This window comes from Rhinolophus sinicus, linkage group LG06 (assembly GCF_036562045.2).
Source record: "Rhinolophus sinicus isolate RSC01 linkage group LG06, ASM3656204v1, whole genome shotgun sequence".
Taxonomy (NCBI): domain Eukaryota; kingdom Metazoa; phylum Chordata; class Mammalia; order Chiroptera; family Rhinolophidae; genus Rhinolophus; species Rhinolophus sinicus.
Window position 1 is genome coordinate 75,446,764 of NC_133756.1, and position 19,712 is coordinate 75,466,475.

The following is a 19,712-nucleotide window of genomic DNA, read 5'->3' on the forward strand; positions in this document are numbered from 1 at the left end:
GCACATTAACTAAGGAAAGAGAGGCAAGGAATAAGGCTAGAGAAAGAAGCAACAGTCATCAGAAAGGGCCTTGTATGCTGAGGAATCTGAACTTTATCCTTAGGCCACAGGGAGCCTTGGAAGGATTTTAAACAGATGAGTGAGATGGTCCTACTACCTTTTGGGATTACCATCTGGGCGGCAGCGTGAATGGTAGATGTGCATGAAGAGCTTGCAACAGAAATACGAAGTGTTTGAACTAAACAGAGTCTGGGGGTGCCAAACAGAAGTGGGTGGATTCAGGATGTACCCTGAATCATATATATACCTTAAATCCATAGGTTTTAATGACTGATTGGAAGTAGGAGAAGAGGGACAAGGTTGAGTCTGAGATGACTAAGGTTTCTGGTCAGGCAACTCAGTAGGTGGATGGTGATGCCATCTGCTGTCAGGAGCAAAGCTGAGTGGATGACGGGGAGAGCAACTGGAAGATGAATTTGTTTGGGGGGATATTGCTTTGGGGTTCCTCTGGTACATGTAATGGATCTGACTAACAGAGAAGTGGGTGTCCAGGCCAGGACTACAGATAAGACATTTGAGAGGCATGGGCAAAGAAGTGACCACTAAACCACGGGAGCTAATAATCACCTGATGAAGAACAGATAGGAAAATGGCCATTAACTTAAGCACTTAACAAACTGAGGAATGACTACTTATGTATCTGTTCCCCTGCATGAACTATGTCTTTCTCATCTCTGTATTTCCAATTCTAATTAATGTGCCCACATAAATTCTGAAATAAGTCCTCAATGAAGGAGTAAGTGAATGGATGAAAGTGTGAAGTGTATGACTTGTAATATGAAAGGTTAGTCCTGAGACGCAAGCCTTCATGTCCCAGAAGAAGCTGGGAATTTTACAGTACCTCCCAAACTTAGATGTATTATCAAGGCTCCTACTTGTTCCATGATTCCTGATTCCTAAACTGAGATTACTCATTCAGTCAACAAAAATGTATTGAGTACCTACTACGTCCTAGGCACTATGTGTATAGATACTCAGGGAATAGCACTGAATAAATCAGATATGGTCCCAGCCTTTGTGGAGCTTACAGTCTAGTGGGATCAGACAGACACTAAATGAACAACAATTATAAATCTTAACTGACCACTGAAAGCCATTATTTCATTTCACAATTTTGATTAATACCCAAATCCCACTCCTTTATAAATGTCTTACTTTCATACGGCTCCTTATTTGCAAATATTGCCCAAAGCACTATGGCAAAGCTGTACACATCTGACTTCTCCGAGGGCCTTGCATTAATGTCGTTCAGGTGCTCAGGGGCCATGTAGCAGAGGGTGCCACCATTTTTCTTAGAAGGACTATTCACTTTCCTCTGCTCATTATGTTCTTCTTTAGTTAGTTTACTCCACGTCTTAAATGAAGCGGCGCCAAGATCAGCTATCTGCAAGAGATCAAACCAACGGGATTGTTCTGTGAAGGCTACAAGCACATCCGATTTGTCTTTAAATTGGGGGCTTACATGAGTTACAGGGAATTTTCCAGAAATGGTGGCACTGGATAGGTTTAAAACAGCTACTTCTGAACAGACTAATAGAAACTTTGTTTCCTCAGCCTTTTGGAAAATCTCCCGTAAGAAATGTCCACATGAAGTTTTAGTTATCTCAATTCTTATGCAATTAAAAACACAGGAAATTTGCTGGCAGAGTTGAGGGGAGAAAGGAGGAGGTAAAACAAGACATTTCTGACATGAACAACAACAAAATATATTTGTTCTAATCCCTCATTAACTCTACAGATGCTTTTCAACTATTTCTGGTGCTAGGGGAAAAAAAGTATTTTCTTTTCAGCAGACTCATATAGCAGACAGTGACTACATACTGCACCTTCTATTTTCCCAAATGGTGTCCAGAAGCCCATGGATGCAAGTTTCTAGGGATTCGAGACACTCGGAGCCTAAGGACTGTGTTGCTGCTTGTTTTCAGTCGGTAGCCTGAACCTAAGAGGAGATGGGATGGGAAGGAGGAGAAAAACAGACATAAAAGCAGAGAGAAAAATACCAAGGTCAGACACAAAACAAAGAGGGAAGTGGCAGGGCAAAATGACAGGACAATACAGTTAAGAAGAAATCAGAGGTGACAGTTTCAGTTTTGTCTCTAGGAATCCAAGCACTTGGGGACGAATTTTGGTATGTGATTACATAAAATCCATAGATTCTAACCCAGAACGTAAGAGATAACGTTATTAATGTAAAGAAGGAAACTTCCTTTACAGACAGGAATAAAATCCATCCAAGACTAGGACGAAGTACTAGCAGCAGAATGTTCTAGCAGAGAGTGACGCCCGTGAAAGCAGTTCCTCAGTCCTCCCCCAAGGCCGCTTCCCCTTTCAGATTCTTACACTTTTGAGTCCTGCCGCCAGAGCCAATTAACTATGATGACCTGCCTAGTTAAATCTTGCTCTTGAGCTAACAACAACAGCAAAATCCCTCTCTATTGTTTCCTTCCATGTGATGTAACAGTTGGAGGTTGCAAAAGGAAACAGATGAAAAATACAGATGAAAGTAAATGAATACGTACAAAATATAAACTCCATCAAGTCTGTATCTTTCTTTTCAATCCTTGGTAGAGCCTTTAGGCACCACCATCACCAATTAAAATAAGCGAGGTCTTCCTTAGAGTCTACCATGCACAGAAATGTATTTACAGTGAAGAATTAAAAGTAAATTACCCCAATCTTCTGGAAGCCTTTAGATTATGGTTTACCTTAATGTGAAAGTCATCATCAACGAGGATATTTTCAGGCTTTAGGTCCTTGTGTATTACACCTTCTGCATGTAAATACCGCATTCCTTCAATGGTCTCCATAATTATCCTTCCTTTTACAGAAAGGGGGATACTGATCTGAAACAAATAATATTAAGTCATGAAATGGAAAGGTAATCAAACAGGCCAAAGCAACTATTTCACTCAAGAGTAGTGGGGTCTGCACCTGAGGATCCAGTTACCAGGCTGCCTTCGCTCATGCTCTGCAGTACTACTGACATTGTAAAACAAGCCCCCTTTTGAAGAAAGATCTCATCCTGGTGGTAAGGTATCAGTGGTGTGTTTTGTCAGTGTAAGAATAAAACTTCCATGACAATACAGCAATATATAAAAATGCTATATAACTAAACTTCTGGAAGACAAAATATTATTATTATAACTATAATAATAATAATAATTATTATATTACTTAGGATGTATGCTTACTACCTAGCATGGTACATGGAATGTTTGGTGAATGAATGGATAAATACATATACAAAAAAAAAACACAAACAAATATTCTGTATGGTATACTAATATGACGTTCTATTATATTTTAAATATGTGAAAAATGTCATGGAAATGCATGTATGAATAACGTTAACAGAAAAAAGAATACAAGAGAACGTGTTCACACTGATTACAAACACGTAAAGATTAATCTATTAGATAACACAATCTTAATCCTTAAATGAATGTAGTATCTATTTTGTGACTTATTATTACGTACTTTCAGGTCTTTGTAGAACCTCAGGTAACTCTCACAATTGTATTCTAGTTATATGAATATCTATGTTAATATAGACAATTCCAGTTTCTATTTATAGAAATTAGATTCACTTAACACTGAAAAACACAAACTCACTCTGTGTGTGTGCACACATGCACCTGCAGTCACTAGTTTACAAATAGTCTGTTTCCTAAAAGTTCACGTGTATGTTGGTTGTTGGTAAACAGGAGAAAATTTTAAATGATGGAAGTTGGATTCCCAAGTCAACCCCCAAAAAAACCATATTTAACTCATAATGTAGCTGAACTACAGTATTCATAATCTGATCAGTACCCTACAAAAAACTGCCAGTTTCCCTTCTTCCACGGTACACCTTTGGATTTAGGGGAAAATTCTGAGCAAGCAAAGTAGATCCCCTTCTCATCCCTCTGCCTGCTTCTCTACCTATGTCCTCCTTATCTTCTTCTTGAGCCCCAATTAGTGTATGTCATCATTGCCCGACCCCCCAGAATGCTTCTTGTCCCAAATGATTTCTCTCCCAATCAAAATGCCTACTTACTTCATACAACTGATCTTACCCAGTTTGGGGTAGAAGAGCAATTGGATCAAATTATAATGCAACGTGCATAAGTGATTGTCTTTTATCTTTTCCACAGGTATTTGTGAGAGATGTCTGTGACTTAAAAGAATTGGCATAGCTTCGGCAGTTGTGGAGACAGGGGAGAAGACGGGAAAAGGGGGAATATGTGTCATAAAGACAGTCATATCCCACCACTCCCCAGGCAATCTATGCTCTGGCAAAACCCAGTTTTTTGCAGTTTCCAAATCTGGATGACTCTCATTCCGTTGCACATGTCATTCTCTCTGCCTGGAACACTTAGTCCCTAATTCTCTGCTCCAAAACCTCTATTTGTCCTTGACTCAAGCATCCTCCTTCTGGAATCCCTCCTTATCCATTTCATGCTGGAGTGTTCGCCTCTCCTCGTGTTCCCACAGCACACAATGAGGTTATCTAACAAAACACCATACACTATACCGTTCCCTTACCTATCTGTCCCCTTTTACTTGTCTGTGTCATATTTGCTACTGGTTCATATTTGCTACTGGCTCCTGAGCAACTAGCACAAGGCCTTGCTCTTAATAAGTACATAAACTCTTAAAAATGCTTTAGAGTTATTTGATTTTGGTACACAATTTTTATTTTCCTGTTTTAAGTCTTACTTATCCATTATCATTGCCTCTGATGTTCTATATCTGAGCTGTAAGTTTTTAAAATAGTATCCAAGCACAATTCCATGTATTCCGTCTTCTCATACAGTCCTTTACAGAGTACATCCTTTAATGAATCAATCAATATTTGTTATCCGTTATGCATATTGCTCACATCGGACCGTGTGCTCCTTGGAGACAGGGCCCGTCTCTGAATTGTAGACCTTACAGTAGCTGACAAAAGGGACATGGACAACTAAACTATCTGCAGGGACTGAGAGGAGGGCAAGACCACCCTCTGGGCAGGGAAAGTCAAGGAAGATTTAATGAGGGATTGACTTCAGAAAATCCAAAATATCCCACAAAACAAAAGGATTGTTTTACACCAACAAGCTAAAAACACCACCAAGCGATAACCGCAACAGACAAGCAGCACCCAAGTCGCTGCGCCTGCACGGAGCGCCACAGAGCCTCCCTGCACACAGTACCTCAGCTGTCAGCACGCGCATTAGGTTGCCCCTTTCCATGTACTCCATCACCAGAGAGTAGTTTCCCTCTTCTATGATGACGCCTAGGAGCTTCACCACCCGCTGATGCCTCAGCCTGTGCATCATCTTGCCCTCCTCAAGGAGGGATTCATTGTACCTGTAGGAGGGAAAAGTGCTGTTAGGATGGGCAGAGTTCACCCCTTCTCCCTTTGTGCCCCAAGAAACGCAGTATCCACTTTCAATGCATCCCATTGCACATGCTCTTGTCATGAGCTGTTCATGTGCTGATCTCTGCCAGGCACAGACTATTACTAGCTTCAGAAGGCAGAGCAGCTTCTCATTCATCGTTATATTCCTCCTTCCGAGTGACCGGCAGTGAGCGCTCAAGGAATGTAAATGAACAGCAGCAATGAAGCCGCCTGAAAAAAGGACGGTGCTGGACAGTATAATAAAAAATGCAGCCTCTCTCATAATCACTCTGGCAAGAAGAGAAGAAAAACTACTTCATCAATTGCTTTAAAGAGAGGGTTTCTGGAACAGCTAATTAATGAACCAATGTTTTTTTTCTTTTCCATACTTAGTCCTCATAAAAATGTAAAGCAAGTAAATAAGTCTGTCTTCACTGATCCCTCCCATTTCCTTTCCATTCCTTTCCTCACCACCCTTGATCTCCTCCCCTTTCTCTATTCCCTACCCTTCATTTCTCTTCCATTATTTACTAGCTGTAAACTTTTCATTAAACAGCCTCAGAATCCTTATCAGCAGCAACACAGGAATAATAACCACCTTACAGGGTTGAGGGTTGACTTGACGCCCGTGTGCTGACACACTACGGTCTGTCCCATTCTAAAGCCTGTACCGCATTTATCCACTGCTGGCTCTTGCATCTGCACAATGACTGCTTCCTGCCGTCAGCCTGCAATAGGATTACCCCCTTCCCGCACCCCCGCACCCCTGCTCCCCACTCACTCGGTGCACTTGGGCCCCGTGTACACCTTTTTCAGGATTACGAGTCCATGCGATCTGTGTAAACACAAAGACACCTTTCCGAAGCCTCCACTGTCTAGATGCTTGTGCTCCAGGAAGTCACTAGACTTCATCATAATGTCATCCAATGACATGTCTGGTTTCCTTCCAAATGCTCAAAAATACACCTTTTTCCCCCCTCAGAGCTGTGCCCTGTAAAGGAAACAAGAGGACATCTCAGTACAAAAAAGTCATTATTTAAAAAACTTACGTAAAGTTCCACCATATGCTTGGTGTGCCTTTATTTTTTAACAGACTTATAGTCTCTATGATGAACTTTTTTTTTTCACATTTCTAAGAATCACGGAAAACTACAATTTTTATTCCTTAGACTTTCATTCCTGGCAACATGGAGGACTAGAAAATTTAAAAGCCCTCCTGCTACAAAGGACCTAGTATATATGTTGGGTAACATAATACAAGCATCCACTCCTGTGTACAGCTAAGCTCAGTGGAAAGGAAAGACGTTCAGGGACTGAAAACAGACAGGGCGCTGGTCATGAGTCTGTGGCCCATTCGGTAGCTGCTGTGGCATTAATTGTTTGTGTCCACTCCCAAATTCATATGTTGAAGTCTTAACCCCAATGTGGCAGTATTAGGAGGAGGGGCCTTTGGAGGGTGATTAGGTCATGAGGGTAGAGACCTCTTGAATGAGATCAATGTCCTTATAAAAGACATGAGAGTTTTCTCTCTCCCTCCACCTTGTGAGGATATAATGAGAGGACCGCCATCTGCACAACAGGAAGTGAGCTCTCACCACACCTTGACTGTGGACTTCTTAGCCTCTAGCACTGTAAGAAATAAATGTTGATTGTTTAAGATACCCCGTCTGTGGGAATTTGTTACAGTAGCTGAACTGACTAAGACAGTGGCCCTCTGGGGCACTACTAACCTCGACATCCAGAGGTCAGGGACTAAAGCCCAGACAGGGACAGGAGCTGAGGTCAGAGAATGCAAGAAAAGAGGGTTGAAACAAAGACCCCCACCCCCCTTAACATGGCACTCCTCAATGTGCTACCCTACCCCTCAGTGAAAGGATGGACTAGAAAAAAAGCAGCCCACTAGCAAAGGAACTTGTTTGTCTTAGACTGGGCATGAGGTATAAAAAATGTCTCTGTGTGAATTCATAACCTTGGGTTTGTTCTCAAATAGATTTAAGCTTTTAATTTATATTCCTCTTATAGCCAGGATCCCCCAAACTAAGAACTTTTATATAGAAAGTGGTCACAGACTGATTGCTTTCCTGCATTATAAGGCTAAAGCAAACAAAACACCCTCAAGCCAGGCCAGACAGGATTCCCAGAAATAAAGCCTAAATTAACGTGAGCTCCCTTTCCAAAATTATAAAACACAAAAATTCATCATGAGCCAGACCAGTAGATAAAACAAACAGCAGTATTAGGCACCAAAGAACTTCAGGTAATTAAACTACTGAATAGCCTTAGAAAATAAAAAGGTTTAAAGCGATTATGTACAAAGGAAGGAATCTGAAGACTATAGAAAGAACAATGCATTCTCTGAAAAGACTAGGAAGATGTGAAAAGGATGATGCTGTGGAGAATTCGCACATCAGTGCTATGAAGTATCCAATCTCTAAACACACTGTTTGCTTCATCCTTCTCCTTTGCTTCCATTCATTCATATTCATTAATTTCCTCCAAACTGAAATGAAAAATAAAAATCCATGGGGGACCATAACAGGATACTACACACCTACTAGACTATCCAAAATTAAAAGGCTAATATCACCAAATACTGGCAAAGATATGAAGCAACCAGAATTCTCATACATTGTTGGTGGAAATATAAAATTGTACAACCACTTTAGGAAAAAGTCTGACAGTTTCTTATAAAACTACACACACACCTACACTATGACACATCAATTCCAATCCCAAGAGATATTAAAACATATGTCCCAAAAGACTTGTACAATGTTCATTGCAGCTTTATTCATAATATCCCCAAACTGGAAACAGTTATTCATCAATAGAATGGGTAAAAAAACAAACAAAAACCGTGGTATACCTACCAATAAAAAGGAATGAACTACTCATACACACAACAATGTGAGTGAGTCACAAAAACATTATGCTGAGTAAAAGAAACCTTATACAAAAGCATACTATATAACTCCATTTATATGAAGTTCTAGAACAAACTAATCTGTGTTGGGAGAAGAAACACAGGTTTCCTGAGGGAAAGGTGTGGACTGAGTAAGATAAGGCATGAGGGAGCTCTCTGGGGTGAGGCAAATGTTCTAGCCTCTCAGTGGGGGTTAGGGTTATACCGGCATAAGCACTTGTTAATACTCAACAAATGTACTCTTGAGAATTTTACACCAGAAGAAAATTCTGTAAACATACTGAACTCTAGTTAGTGCTAAGCATGCTGAAACATTCAGGCAGAGGCGTACTGTTATCCTCAATTTAATTTGCAGATAGACTGGTGGATAGAGAGGGATAAGTGATGGACAGTTATATGATAAAGTAAATACAGTGAAATGATATAGATGGTGGGTATATGAGAGTTCACTGTAAAAACTTTTTAACTTTGCACTTTGAAATTTTTCATAATAAAATACTGAGGGGCAGGGAGTTTAAAAAAATAAAAGTCCCCGGAGGGGTTTCTGAAAACGCCTAGGCTGGCGGCAGTCTTGTACAGTGAGTGGCCTGCTGTAGCCGGGTGAAGGTAGCCAAACTTCTATACTTTGTACAAAGGCTGGGGGTGGGTCCAGCCACCCCAATCACGTGTACATATCAAAACAGTGGAGCACAATAGGGTCCATCTTTCTGTAACATGAGGTATTGCCAAGCAAGAGTTAGTACCCTCAGGAAAGTAGCACATCTGTGGTGCAGAGGGGGCAGGGGCTGCCCAGATAAAGGACATGAAGACTGAGGGGCCACAAGCATGGGGCAGGAATTGAAGGTCAAGTAGTGGAAGCCATAATGATGGCGGAAGGAGCACAGGCCTTTCTCTTGTATGAAATCTAGCTTTGTAATTTATTAGCCCTATGACTTGGGTAACTTACATAAACCTCAATTTTCTCATTTGCAAAAGGAAATAATGACTGTCTCTCAGGACTGGTAAGTTATATGAGAACTAATACGTGAAAACACATCTGTTGCCTGCTTTATGGCTCTGGCTGTGGTTGACCGAGGCACTCACATTCATCCACATTTATCCCGTTTTACTCAGTTTGGAGAATGCCAAGTGCAGCTGGAATCACTCTGCTCAGCAGCTCTCTACTGACCAATCCTTGCGAGAAGGGGCAGGGAGATGGAGGGCCTAAGAGGTAAAACATGTTTTAGCATTTGAGTTAGGCCTCCTTTTCCATTTCCTACAGATCCTCTGGAGCATACAGAATCCATCTTATGAGGGTAATTTATCCCATCTCCCCCTGCAACCCCTGTAGGGCGCATTCTTCTCCTGGCTAGATGCTGCTCATCCTTCAGGTCTCAGCCAAAAGTCATATCCTCAGGGAAGCCTCCCTAAGTCTTCCCATTAGAAACTTTCACAGCACGCTGTATTTCTCCCTTTAAACAGTAAAGCAGCAATAATTTGATAATTATTTCTAATTAAGCTCACAGAAGGCAGGAAATTGTCTTGCAAACGGTCTTCAGTGCCTAGCAAAAAATCTGACACACGGCAGTGGATCATTAAAAAAAAGAACGATCTGAAACAGAGGGAGGAGGAAAAATGGTGGCGTGAGGTGAGCCTCTGTAAAGCTCCCCTGGAATTTACAATGAATTGAACAACAAAAACTCCACAAAGGACTCCCTGCACAGCAGACAGGCAAGACGAAGAGGCCCACTACCGAAATCAACTACAGGTGTGAGATTCGCTTGAGCGCGAGGGGCGGGGGGAGGAGGGAAGGGAGAAGTGCGCGGAGACGGAGCCCCGGGGGCGCAGGACGCAGACCCAGCTCAGTGCGCCGAGCTCGCTGCTTCCCAGAACTACTGCAGCCCAGGGAGAGGGAAGAACTCGGACTGCTAGGGCTCCGCTTATGGCCCACAGGGCTGAGGGGGCAGCATATAACACGGCTGAACCCAACGCGCACGGCAGAGACCTTGGAGAAAAGACTGAGGGAAGAAGGCTGAAAACAGTGGTTTAAGCCTTCACAGCCGAGCAGAGAACGGAGCCTTAGGCTCTGAGATTAGCCGCCCCCTCCGTACCCTCCCAGAGCTCGCCCCGCCCCCACCTGCCCCGTGCTAGAAGTGGAACAGTAGCAGTGTCAGACGAAAAGAACAGAATATTTGCTGTTCTGAGAACTGTGGACCGCAGATACAGATTCGCAGCCCAACTAGTTCCAGCAAAGAGGAGGGAGCTGTGGAAGCAGGACCGGCTGTGGTGGTGGTCGCCGCCATTGCTCTGGGCCACCTCTCACAACTCACCCCGCCCCTGACCCCACCTATCTGGGCGGATCACTGCAGGAGTAAACAGAACTGCTGAAACACACAGACTCTGAATCAGGAGCTGGAAGAGCTTTGGAACATCAAAAGCTCTCCGCATACCCACCGGGACACTGCGCCCTGTGACCTAGACAAACTATTAACAGAGGAGAAGCCCGTCTCCCAGGGAATCCCCCCATTGTGTGAGAAGCTGGAATAGTGCAGAGAAAACATAGCACTACCGTGTGGGAAAAGAAAAATAAGCTGCAGTTGAAGAAAAAATAAAACATCCTACCAACAAGTACTGGAAAACAAAAGAAAGACCGCTTCATATCAACCTGTTGCAGAAGCCACTCCTGTAGATGTCTAGGAAGAGAAATAGTAAATCAGTAATTGCCAAGAATAACCAAGGCAACAAGATAGCTCAGAAAGAAAGTGAAAAATCTCCAGAAAAGGCACTTAAAGATACAGAAATATGTGACTTAAATGACAAGATTGCAGTTCTGAAAAAACTCAACGAGATGCAAAAAAACACAGACAGGCAGTTAAATGAACTCAGAAACACAATCAAAGAACACCATGAGCATTTTACGAAAGAGACTGAAATTTTAAAAAAGAACCAAATAGAATTTCTGGAGATTAAGAACTCAATAGAAGAAATTAAGAACGAAACATTTTGCTTTGTCTTGTGCACCTGAAACTAATTAAAAAAAAAAAAAAAAGAATGAAATAACCAGCTTAGGTAGTAGAGTTGACCAGATGGAGGAAAGAATCAGTGACATCGAAGATAGAAACCTGGAAATTACACAGGTGGAAGAAGAAAGAGACATGAGACTTCAAAGAAATGAAAGAACTCTACAAGAACTTTCTGACTCCATCAGAAAGAGCAATATAAGAATAATGGGCATACCAGAAGGAGAAGAAAGAGGGAAGGGAACAGAGAATATATTCTAACAAATCGTCGATGAGAACTTCCCAAACTTGTGGACAGAACTGGACCCTCAAATCCAAGAAGCAAATAGAACACCTAACTACCTCAATCCCAACAGGCCTTCTCCAAGGCACATTGTATTGAAGCTGTCTAAAATCAACAACAAAGAAAGAATCCTCAAGGCAGCCAGGAAAAGAAGACGGTAACTTACAAAGGAAAGCCCATTAGATTATCATCAGATTTTTCAGCAGAAACTCTACAAGCCAGGAGGAGTGGAACCAAATATTCAAACTATTGAAAGAGAGAAATTATGAGCCAAGAATAATATATCCAGGAAAGATATCCTTTAGATATGAAGGAGGAATAAAGACCTTTCCAGACATACAGAAACTGAGGGAATTTTCCTAATACACAACCTGCACTGCAAGAAATACTTAAAGAGCCTATTTGACCACCATCAACAGGGAAAATTTGTGGCAACCAAAACATAAAAAGGGGGAAAGTAAAGGCCTGAACCGGAATATGGGAATGGAGAAAGTAAGCGTGCTGAAGAAAATGGAATACTCTAAATATCAAACTTTCTTTTACATAAACTTAAAGGTAACCACTCAAAAAAATCCAGAACTGAAATATATACTGAAATAAAAGAAGAAACAGAGGGAAACATCATAGAATACCACCACACAGAAATAATAGACAACAACAAAAAGGCAAAGAAACAATGGAGACACAGCCTTACCAGAAAACTAAAGATAGAATGACAGGAAATCCTCACATATCAATAATCACCCTAAATGTAAATGGACTGAACTCACCAATAAAAAGGCACAGAGTAGCAGATTGGATCAAAAAACTAAACCCAACCATATGCTGTCTCCAAGAGACACATCTCAGCTACAAGGACAAGCATAGACTCAAAGTGAAAGGGTGGAAATTGACACTCCAAGCAAATGGTACCCAGAGAAAATCAGGTGTAGCCATAATGATATCAGATGAAACAGACTTCAGGGTGAAAAAGGTAACAAGAGACAAAGATGGACATTTCATAATGGTGAAGGGGACTGTACAACAAGAAGACATAACAGTCATCAATATTTATGCCCCCAATCAGGGAGCACCGAAATATGCCAAGCAACTACTAACAGAACTAAAGGGACAAATTGACCAAAACACAATTATACTAGGGAACCTAAATACATCATTGACAGCTATGGATAGATCATCCAAACAGAAAATAAATAAAGAAATGACACATTAGATGAAATGGACATAATTGACATTTATAGAGCACTTCATCCTAAAACATCAGACTATACATTCTTTTCTAGTGTACACGGAACATTCTCAAGGATAGACCATATATTGGGACATAAAATCAGTCTCAACAAATTTAAGAAGATTGAAATCATACCAAGCATATTCTCTGATCACAAGGCTTTGAAATTGGATATCAACTGCAAAAAGAAAGCGGGAAAAAAACACAAATACATGGAGATTAAACAACATACTTTTAAAGAACGACTGGGTCAAAGAAGAAATTAGAGGAGAGATCAAAAGATACATAGAAACAAATGACAATGAAAATACATCCTACCAAAATTTTTGGGATGCAGCGAAAGCAGTTTTAAGAGGGAAATTTATCTCATTACAGGCCTATCTCAAGAAACAAGAAAACTCCCAAATAAATAACCTCATGTTACACCTTAAAGAACTAGAAAAAGAAGAACAAGTAAAACCCAAGGTCAGCAGAAGAAAGGAAATAACAAAAATTAGAGCAGAACTAAATGAAATAGAGAACAAAAAGACAATAGAAAAAATTAATGTGACAAAAAGCTGGTTCTTTGAAAAGATTAACAAAATTGACAAACCCTTGGCTAGACTCAGATAAAAAGAAAGAAGACACTAATTAACAAAATCAGAAACGAAAAAGGGGAAGTTATCACGGACACCACAGAAATACAAAGGATCATCCAAGAATACTATGAAGGACTATATGCCACCAAATTCAATGGACAAGTTCTTAGAAACATATAGCCTTCCAAGGCTGAACCATGAAGAACTGGAAAATCTAAACAGACCGATCACCAGTAACGAAATTGAATCAGTCATCCAAAACCTTCCCAAAAGCAAAAGTCCGGGACCAGATGGCTTCACTAGTGAATTCTACCAAACCTTCCAAGAGGATCTAATACCAATCCTGCTCAAACTTTTCCAAAAAACTGAAGAGACAGTACTCCCTAACTCATTTTATGAGGCCAACATTACCCTGATACCAAAACCCGGTAAGGACAGCACAAAAAAAGAAAACTACAGACCAATATCTCTGATGAATACAGATGCAAAAATCCTAAATAAAATTCTAGCAAATCGAATACAACAATGCATTGAAAAGATTATTCATCACGACCAAGTGGGGTTCATCCCTGGGGCACAAGGATGGTTCAACATCCGCAAATCCATCAATGTGATACATCACATAAACAAAATAAAGGACAAAAATCATATGATTATATCAATTGATGCAGTAAAAGCATTTGACAACATACAACATCCATTTATGATTAAAACACTTAATAAAATAGGTATAGAAGGAAAATACCTTAACATAATAAAGGCCATATATGACAAGCCCTCTGCTAATCTCATAATTAATGGTGAAAAACTGAAGCCCTTTGCTCTCCGTTCAGGAACACGACAGGGCTGTCCCCTATCACCTCTGCTTTTCAACATAGTGTTGGAAGTCCTTGCCAGAGCAATCAGGCAAGAGAAAGAAATAAAAGGCATCCAAATTGGGAATGAAGAAGTTAAATTATCACTCTTTGCAGATGACATGATGCTATATATAGAAAACCCTAAAGACTCCACCAAAAAGCTATTAGAAACAATCAACGAATACAGTAAAGTTGCTGGCTACAAAATCAACATACAAAAGTCCATTGCCTTCCTATATACTAGCAATGAAATCTCAGAAAAAGAAATACAAATAACAATTCCTTTTGCAATTGCAGCAAAAAGAATAAAATACCTAGGAATAAACTTAACCAAGGATGTGAAAGACCTATATGTTGAAAACTACAAGACATTTTTGAAAGAAATTGAAGAAGACACAAAGAAATGGAAAGACATTCCGTGCTCATGGATTGGAAGAATCAACATAGTTAAAATGGCCATATTACCCAAAGCAATATACAGATTCAATGCAATCCCCATCAAAATCCCAATGGCATATTTTAAAGAAATAGAACAGAAAATCATCAGATTTGTTTGGAATCACAAAAGACCCCGAATAGCCAAAGCAATCTTAAGAAAAAAGAACAATAATGGAGGTATCACACTTCCTGACTTTGGCTTGTACTACAGGGCTACAATCATCAAAACAGCATGGTATTGGCAGAAAAACAGACACATAGACCAATGGAATAGAATTGAGAACCCAGAAATAAAACCACATAAATATGGACAGCTAATTTTTGACAAAGAAGCTAAAAACATACAATGGAGCAAAGACAGCCTCTTCAATAAATGGTGCTGGGAGAATTGGATAACCATGTGCGAAAGAATTAAATTGGACTGCTATTTGTCACCATGTACCAAAATTAATTCAAAATGGATCAAAGACTTAAGCATAAGACCTGACACAATAAACTGCATAGAAGAAAACATAGGTACTAAACTTATGGATCTTGGGTTCAAAGAGCATTTTATGAATTTGACTCCAAAGGCAATGGAAGTAAAAGCTAAAATAAACAAATGGGACTATATGAAACTTACAAGCTTTTGCACAGCCAAAGAAACCATGGACAAAATAAAGAGGCCACCAACTGAATGGGAGAAGATTTTTGCAAACAGTGCCTCCGATAAGGGGCTAATATCCAGAATATACAAGGAACTCATGCAACTCAACAACAAAAAAACAAACAACCCAATTGAAAAATGAGCAGAGGACCTGAACAGACATTTCTCCAAAGAGGACATAGAAATGATCAATAGACACATGAAAAAATGCTCAACATCACTAATCATCAGAGAAACGCAAATAAAAACCACAATGAGATATCACCTCACATCTGTTAGAATGGCTATCATCAACAAGACAAACAATAATAACAAGAGTTGGCAACGCTGCGGAGAAAAAAGGAACCCTCGTACACTTTCGGTGGGAATGCAGACTGGTTCAGCAGTTATGGGAAGCAGTGTGGAGGTTCCTCAAAAAATTAAAAATAGAATTACCATATGACCCAGCAATCCCTCTCCTGGGTATCTACCAAAAAACTTCTGAAAACATTTATCTGTAAAGATATATGTGCTCCTGTGTTCACTGCAGCTTTATTTAGTGGCCAAGACATGGAAACAACCGAAGTATCCTTCTATAGATGATTGGATAAAGAAGATGTGGTATATATACACAGTGGAATACTATTCGGCGGTAAGAAAAGATAAAATACTGCCATTTGTGACAACATGGATGGATCTTGAGATTATCATGCTAAGCAAAATAAGTCAGAAAGAAAAAGTCAAGAACCATATGACTTCACTCATATATGGGATATAAAACTATAAGCAACAAAGGAACAAGACAAACGAAGAAAGAAAGAAAAACTCATAGACACAGACAGTAGTTTAGTGATTACCAGAGAGTAGGGGGTGATGGGGGTGGTAGATGAGGGTAAAAGGGATCAAATATATGGAGATGGAAAGAGAACTGACTCTTGGTGGTGAACATACAATGTGATATATAGATGATGTATTGCAGAATTGTATACCTGAAACCTATGTAACTTTACTAACAATTGTCACCCCAATAAACTTTAATTAAAAAAAATAATAAAAGCATATCCAAACTTAAAAAAAAACACACCAAATAAGTCTACCATTTTGGAAGTTGGTACTTTAGAAATTTTTATTAATTCTCATTAATATTCACAATCTTGAAAGCAGAATGTATCTCTAGTGCTCAATATAGTACAGATAGAGGAAAATGAAAATTAAAGGAATTGTTACTGCTGTTTTATCAATAATAAGTTCTAAATTTTATTTGAAGCAAGTTTAGTCTTCATTTTCTGTTAGGAAAAGGCAGTTTTCTACATTTCTTTTTTTTAACATCTTTTTTATTAGTTTCAGGTGCCCAAAACAATGTAATAGTTAGACATTTATCATTTATACCCCTCACACAGTGACAACCACTCTCCCCCCATCCACTACCCCTCTGACATCGCACACAGCCATTACATTTCCACCGTCTCTATTCCTAATGCTGTACTCCGCTTCTTGTAACTATACACACACACACACACACACATATGTATACACATACATATATATACAAAATTGTAGTCGACATTCATTATTGTTCAGCTTCAGCTTCAGGTGTACATTTCTAATTGACCATAATATCTTCGTTACTACTGTACCAACTTGGTGGTTACAAGATGCAAATCAAGTACTAAGTCATTCTACATTCCAAAGTTCACTCTGAGCTTTGATTTCTTCAAGTGTAAATTAGGGAAGAATTAATAGTAGTGGTTTAAAGACCAAAAGAACTTCTGCAAAGTTGGTTGACTTTAACAGCCTCAGGCTTTGTCCAAGATAAACAAGAGTTCTGAGCAAGGAAGAGACAAACCTCAGCAAGACACAAAGAAATGAACACACACCCACTCCTGTGGGCTTTTGTCAAGTGCTTAAGAGAGAAGGATGTAGCTAATCCTCTTCAAAACCCTGAAAAGATTCTGCAGCATTTCAAAAAAGCAAACGCCACTGACCACCGAAGAGGCCTCCACGTGTTATGACATTTGTCCCTTTTGTCAATGTGGCTGTAGACCCTTCTTTCCCATTTGCCAGTACACGTCTAAGATTACACAGAAATGCTTTTTACGGGTTTGCAACCCGCTACGGCCCCAAATGCAACAACAGTAAAATGTTCTTTCAAAAGGTTGGTAAGAAGTCCCAACTAAAGACATCTACTTACCCTATTATGGCAAGGGCATACATGATAGTACCGTAATGATACTGCAGTGAAAACCCATCACCCCTACCAAAACAACAAGGGTAATAACGAAAGGTGTGTTCCTACGTCACACTGTTATAGTGACCTGAGGTCAGGTCTCTCCACTCTAGTACGGATTTACACCAAAACCTCCCGCAAGCCTGAGAGCGACAGAGACTTGGACAGTTAACGATTCTGCACCTGACTTCTTGGAACTCTGGTGGAGGCTTCTAGGAATGGGTAACATTTCCCCTTTTCTTTTGTCCTCCTAAATCGCTTTAAAACAAAATAAAGACGGGCTCCTTTGGCTGACAGATATCTGGGATTTTAAAACTGAGTACAAGACCCCGATTGCTGCGAGGCATCCGCTCACCTCGTCCTCCTGAGCAGGTGCAGGGGAAATTGGATCCACCACCTGATTTCCAGGAATACAACAGGTATAATGCAGGGACTCTGGTCCCGCTCCCCGCACAAGAACACAGGATACGGTGAGGCCAAAATGGAACACCCACGGAGCCATAGGTAGGGGAGTCATACCACTATATTCTCGCTGGCAGCTGACGGAGACACAAAAGCAAACATCCACCAGTACCCCAATGAGGGGTCTGCCTGCAATCCCGTATCCCTGGCAGCCAGGGTAGACACAGGAAGTAGCATCAACACGATCCACAATGCACAATCCGCTTGCTAACCACACTTGCTAGCTGCAATCTGCCATCCACTTCTCTGCCAACCAACCTCCTTGCCAGCATAGCCACAGCAGTTATATTAGTGGCTAACCAGTAACAGCTAATGGACACCTAGCCACAGCAGATGGCCATCTGATTACAGCTGATGGCCATCTAATAACCCATGCAACACCTTTCCACGTGAGGCCCAGAGCCTGGAAGCTGCTCTCTGGGGTCAATCCCCACAACAGGTTTACTCACAGACCCACTTCCGGGAATGCCAAAGGCGCCCCCCACCCACCCAACTCTCCGCCCACAGCCCGCCACGTCAGGAAGCCCCGCCCCCGCCTAGAAGCAGACGTAGCCCCGAAGCTGGCGGGCGCTGCCACTGCCACCGCGCAGACGCACCCGTTATTTACTTTCGTTTCCGCGGCAAACTTCCCCAGGCCTGAGTGAGGAAAGAAGCAGCGATGGGAATTTCAGGAATTACTCCGACTTCGCCGCCGCCTCGCTGGGGCGCGCCGGGGGAGGACGCCCCAGTCCTGCGGGGCAGGTCACCGGGTACAGAGCTCAGCGGGCTTGGGGAGACCGGGACGCAGTGGCCGCCCCACCCGCGCTCACCGCGCCCGGCTCTGTGGGCCCCGCCGTGCCGCGCGCGTCCAGCTGAGCGGTTCGCACTCCCTCGCCTCGCTGGGACAGCGCGGTTGGCCCTTGGAGGTGAGGGCCAGCCAGGACCCCTGCGCCCAGGGAGGCCTGTCCGGTGTCCGCGCCGTCAGAGCGACGAATGAGTAAGCGCCGGCAGGCGGAGGGGCGTGGACTGCTCGCTCCGCCTCCTGCGGGACGGAGCGTGGGGGAGGACGCCCGCCCTGCGGCCGGCGGGGTGTCGTTCCCCAAGATCTGTCAGCCAAAGTATCCCTGCTGTATTTATTTGACAGAGTTGGAGGGCCAAAGGAAAGTTAATGATACCTAGTCCTAGAAACCTCCGCCTTGAGGGAGAGGCCGCTTAGCTGAGTAAACAGCACTGGGCAGGTCTCCCAGGGAGTTCTGGGCTCTGCATGTTAAGCAGCGCTTGGACCTCAGGCAAATTACCATTCTCTTACCTCTCTTCACCTGTAAAGGGGGGGTAATATCTGCTCTGTGGGGCTGTGCAGGGAGAAATGTGATATTATTTTACAGCCCTTTAAAATGGTGATTGGGAAATCTTCAAGAAAAATGGGAAAAGCTTGATATAGTTCTGTATTAAAAAGCAAATAATACACAGCGTCATTATATATTATATAGTCAAGAGAATGAGAAACCACAAACAGAGAACATATTTGCAAAATACATATCTGATAAAGGAAAAGACATATCTGATAAAGGACTATTATTCAAAATACATTTGACCCTTAAAAAGCGGTTTTGTACTGTGCGGGTCCACATACAGGGGTATTTTAAAAATCTGTGTTTAAGTGGACCCACGCCGTTCAAACCTGCCTT

General features: G+C 41.5%; 1 protein-coding gene across 6 annotated transcripts in view; it reads right to left on the reverse strand.

Moving 5' to 3' along the window:
• Nucleotides 1-19,222, reverse strand: part of RIPK1 (receptor interacting serine/threonine kinase 1) — a 44,343-nt gene extending 25,121 nt beyond the window's left edge. Inside the window, exons 1-6 of one of the 6 annotated variants that reach the window (XM_074335288.1) lie at nucleotides 18,642-19,218; nucleotides 9,429-9,548; nucleotides 6,204-6,413; nucleotides 5,235-5,391; nucleotides 2,766-2,903; nucleotides 1,216-1,444 (exon numbers count right to left, since the gene is read on the reverse strand). In XM_074335288.1, coding sequence (XP_074191389.1) covers nucleotides 1,216-1,444; nucleotides 2,766-2,903; nucleotides 5,235-5,391; nucleotides 6,204-6,355 — 676 coding nt within the window. In that variant the 5' untranslated portion in view covers nucleotides 6,356-6,413; nucleotides 9,429-9,548; nucleotides 18,642-19,218. Of the gene's footprint in view, nucleotides 1-1,215; nucleotides 1,445-2,765; nucleotides 2,904-5,234; nucleotides 5,392-6,203; nucleotides 6,414-9,428; nucleotides 9,549-17,938; nucleotides 18,082-18,641 lie in introns of those variants that run through there. The other 5 variants (XM_019752385.2, XM_019752384.2, XM_019752383.2 and 2 more) reach the window with 5 other exon arrangements.
• Between the last annotated feature and the right edge of the window lie 490 nt (nucleotides 19,223-19,712).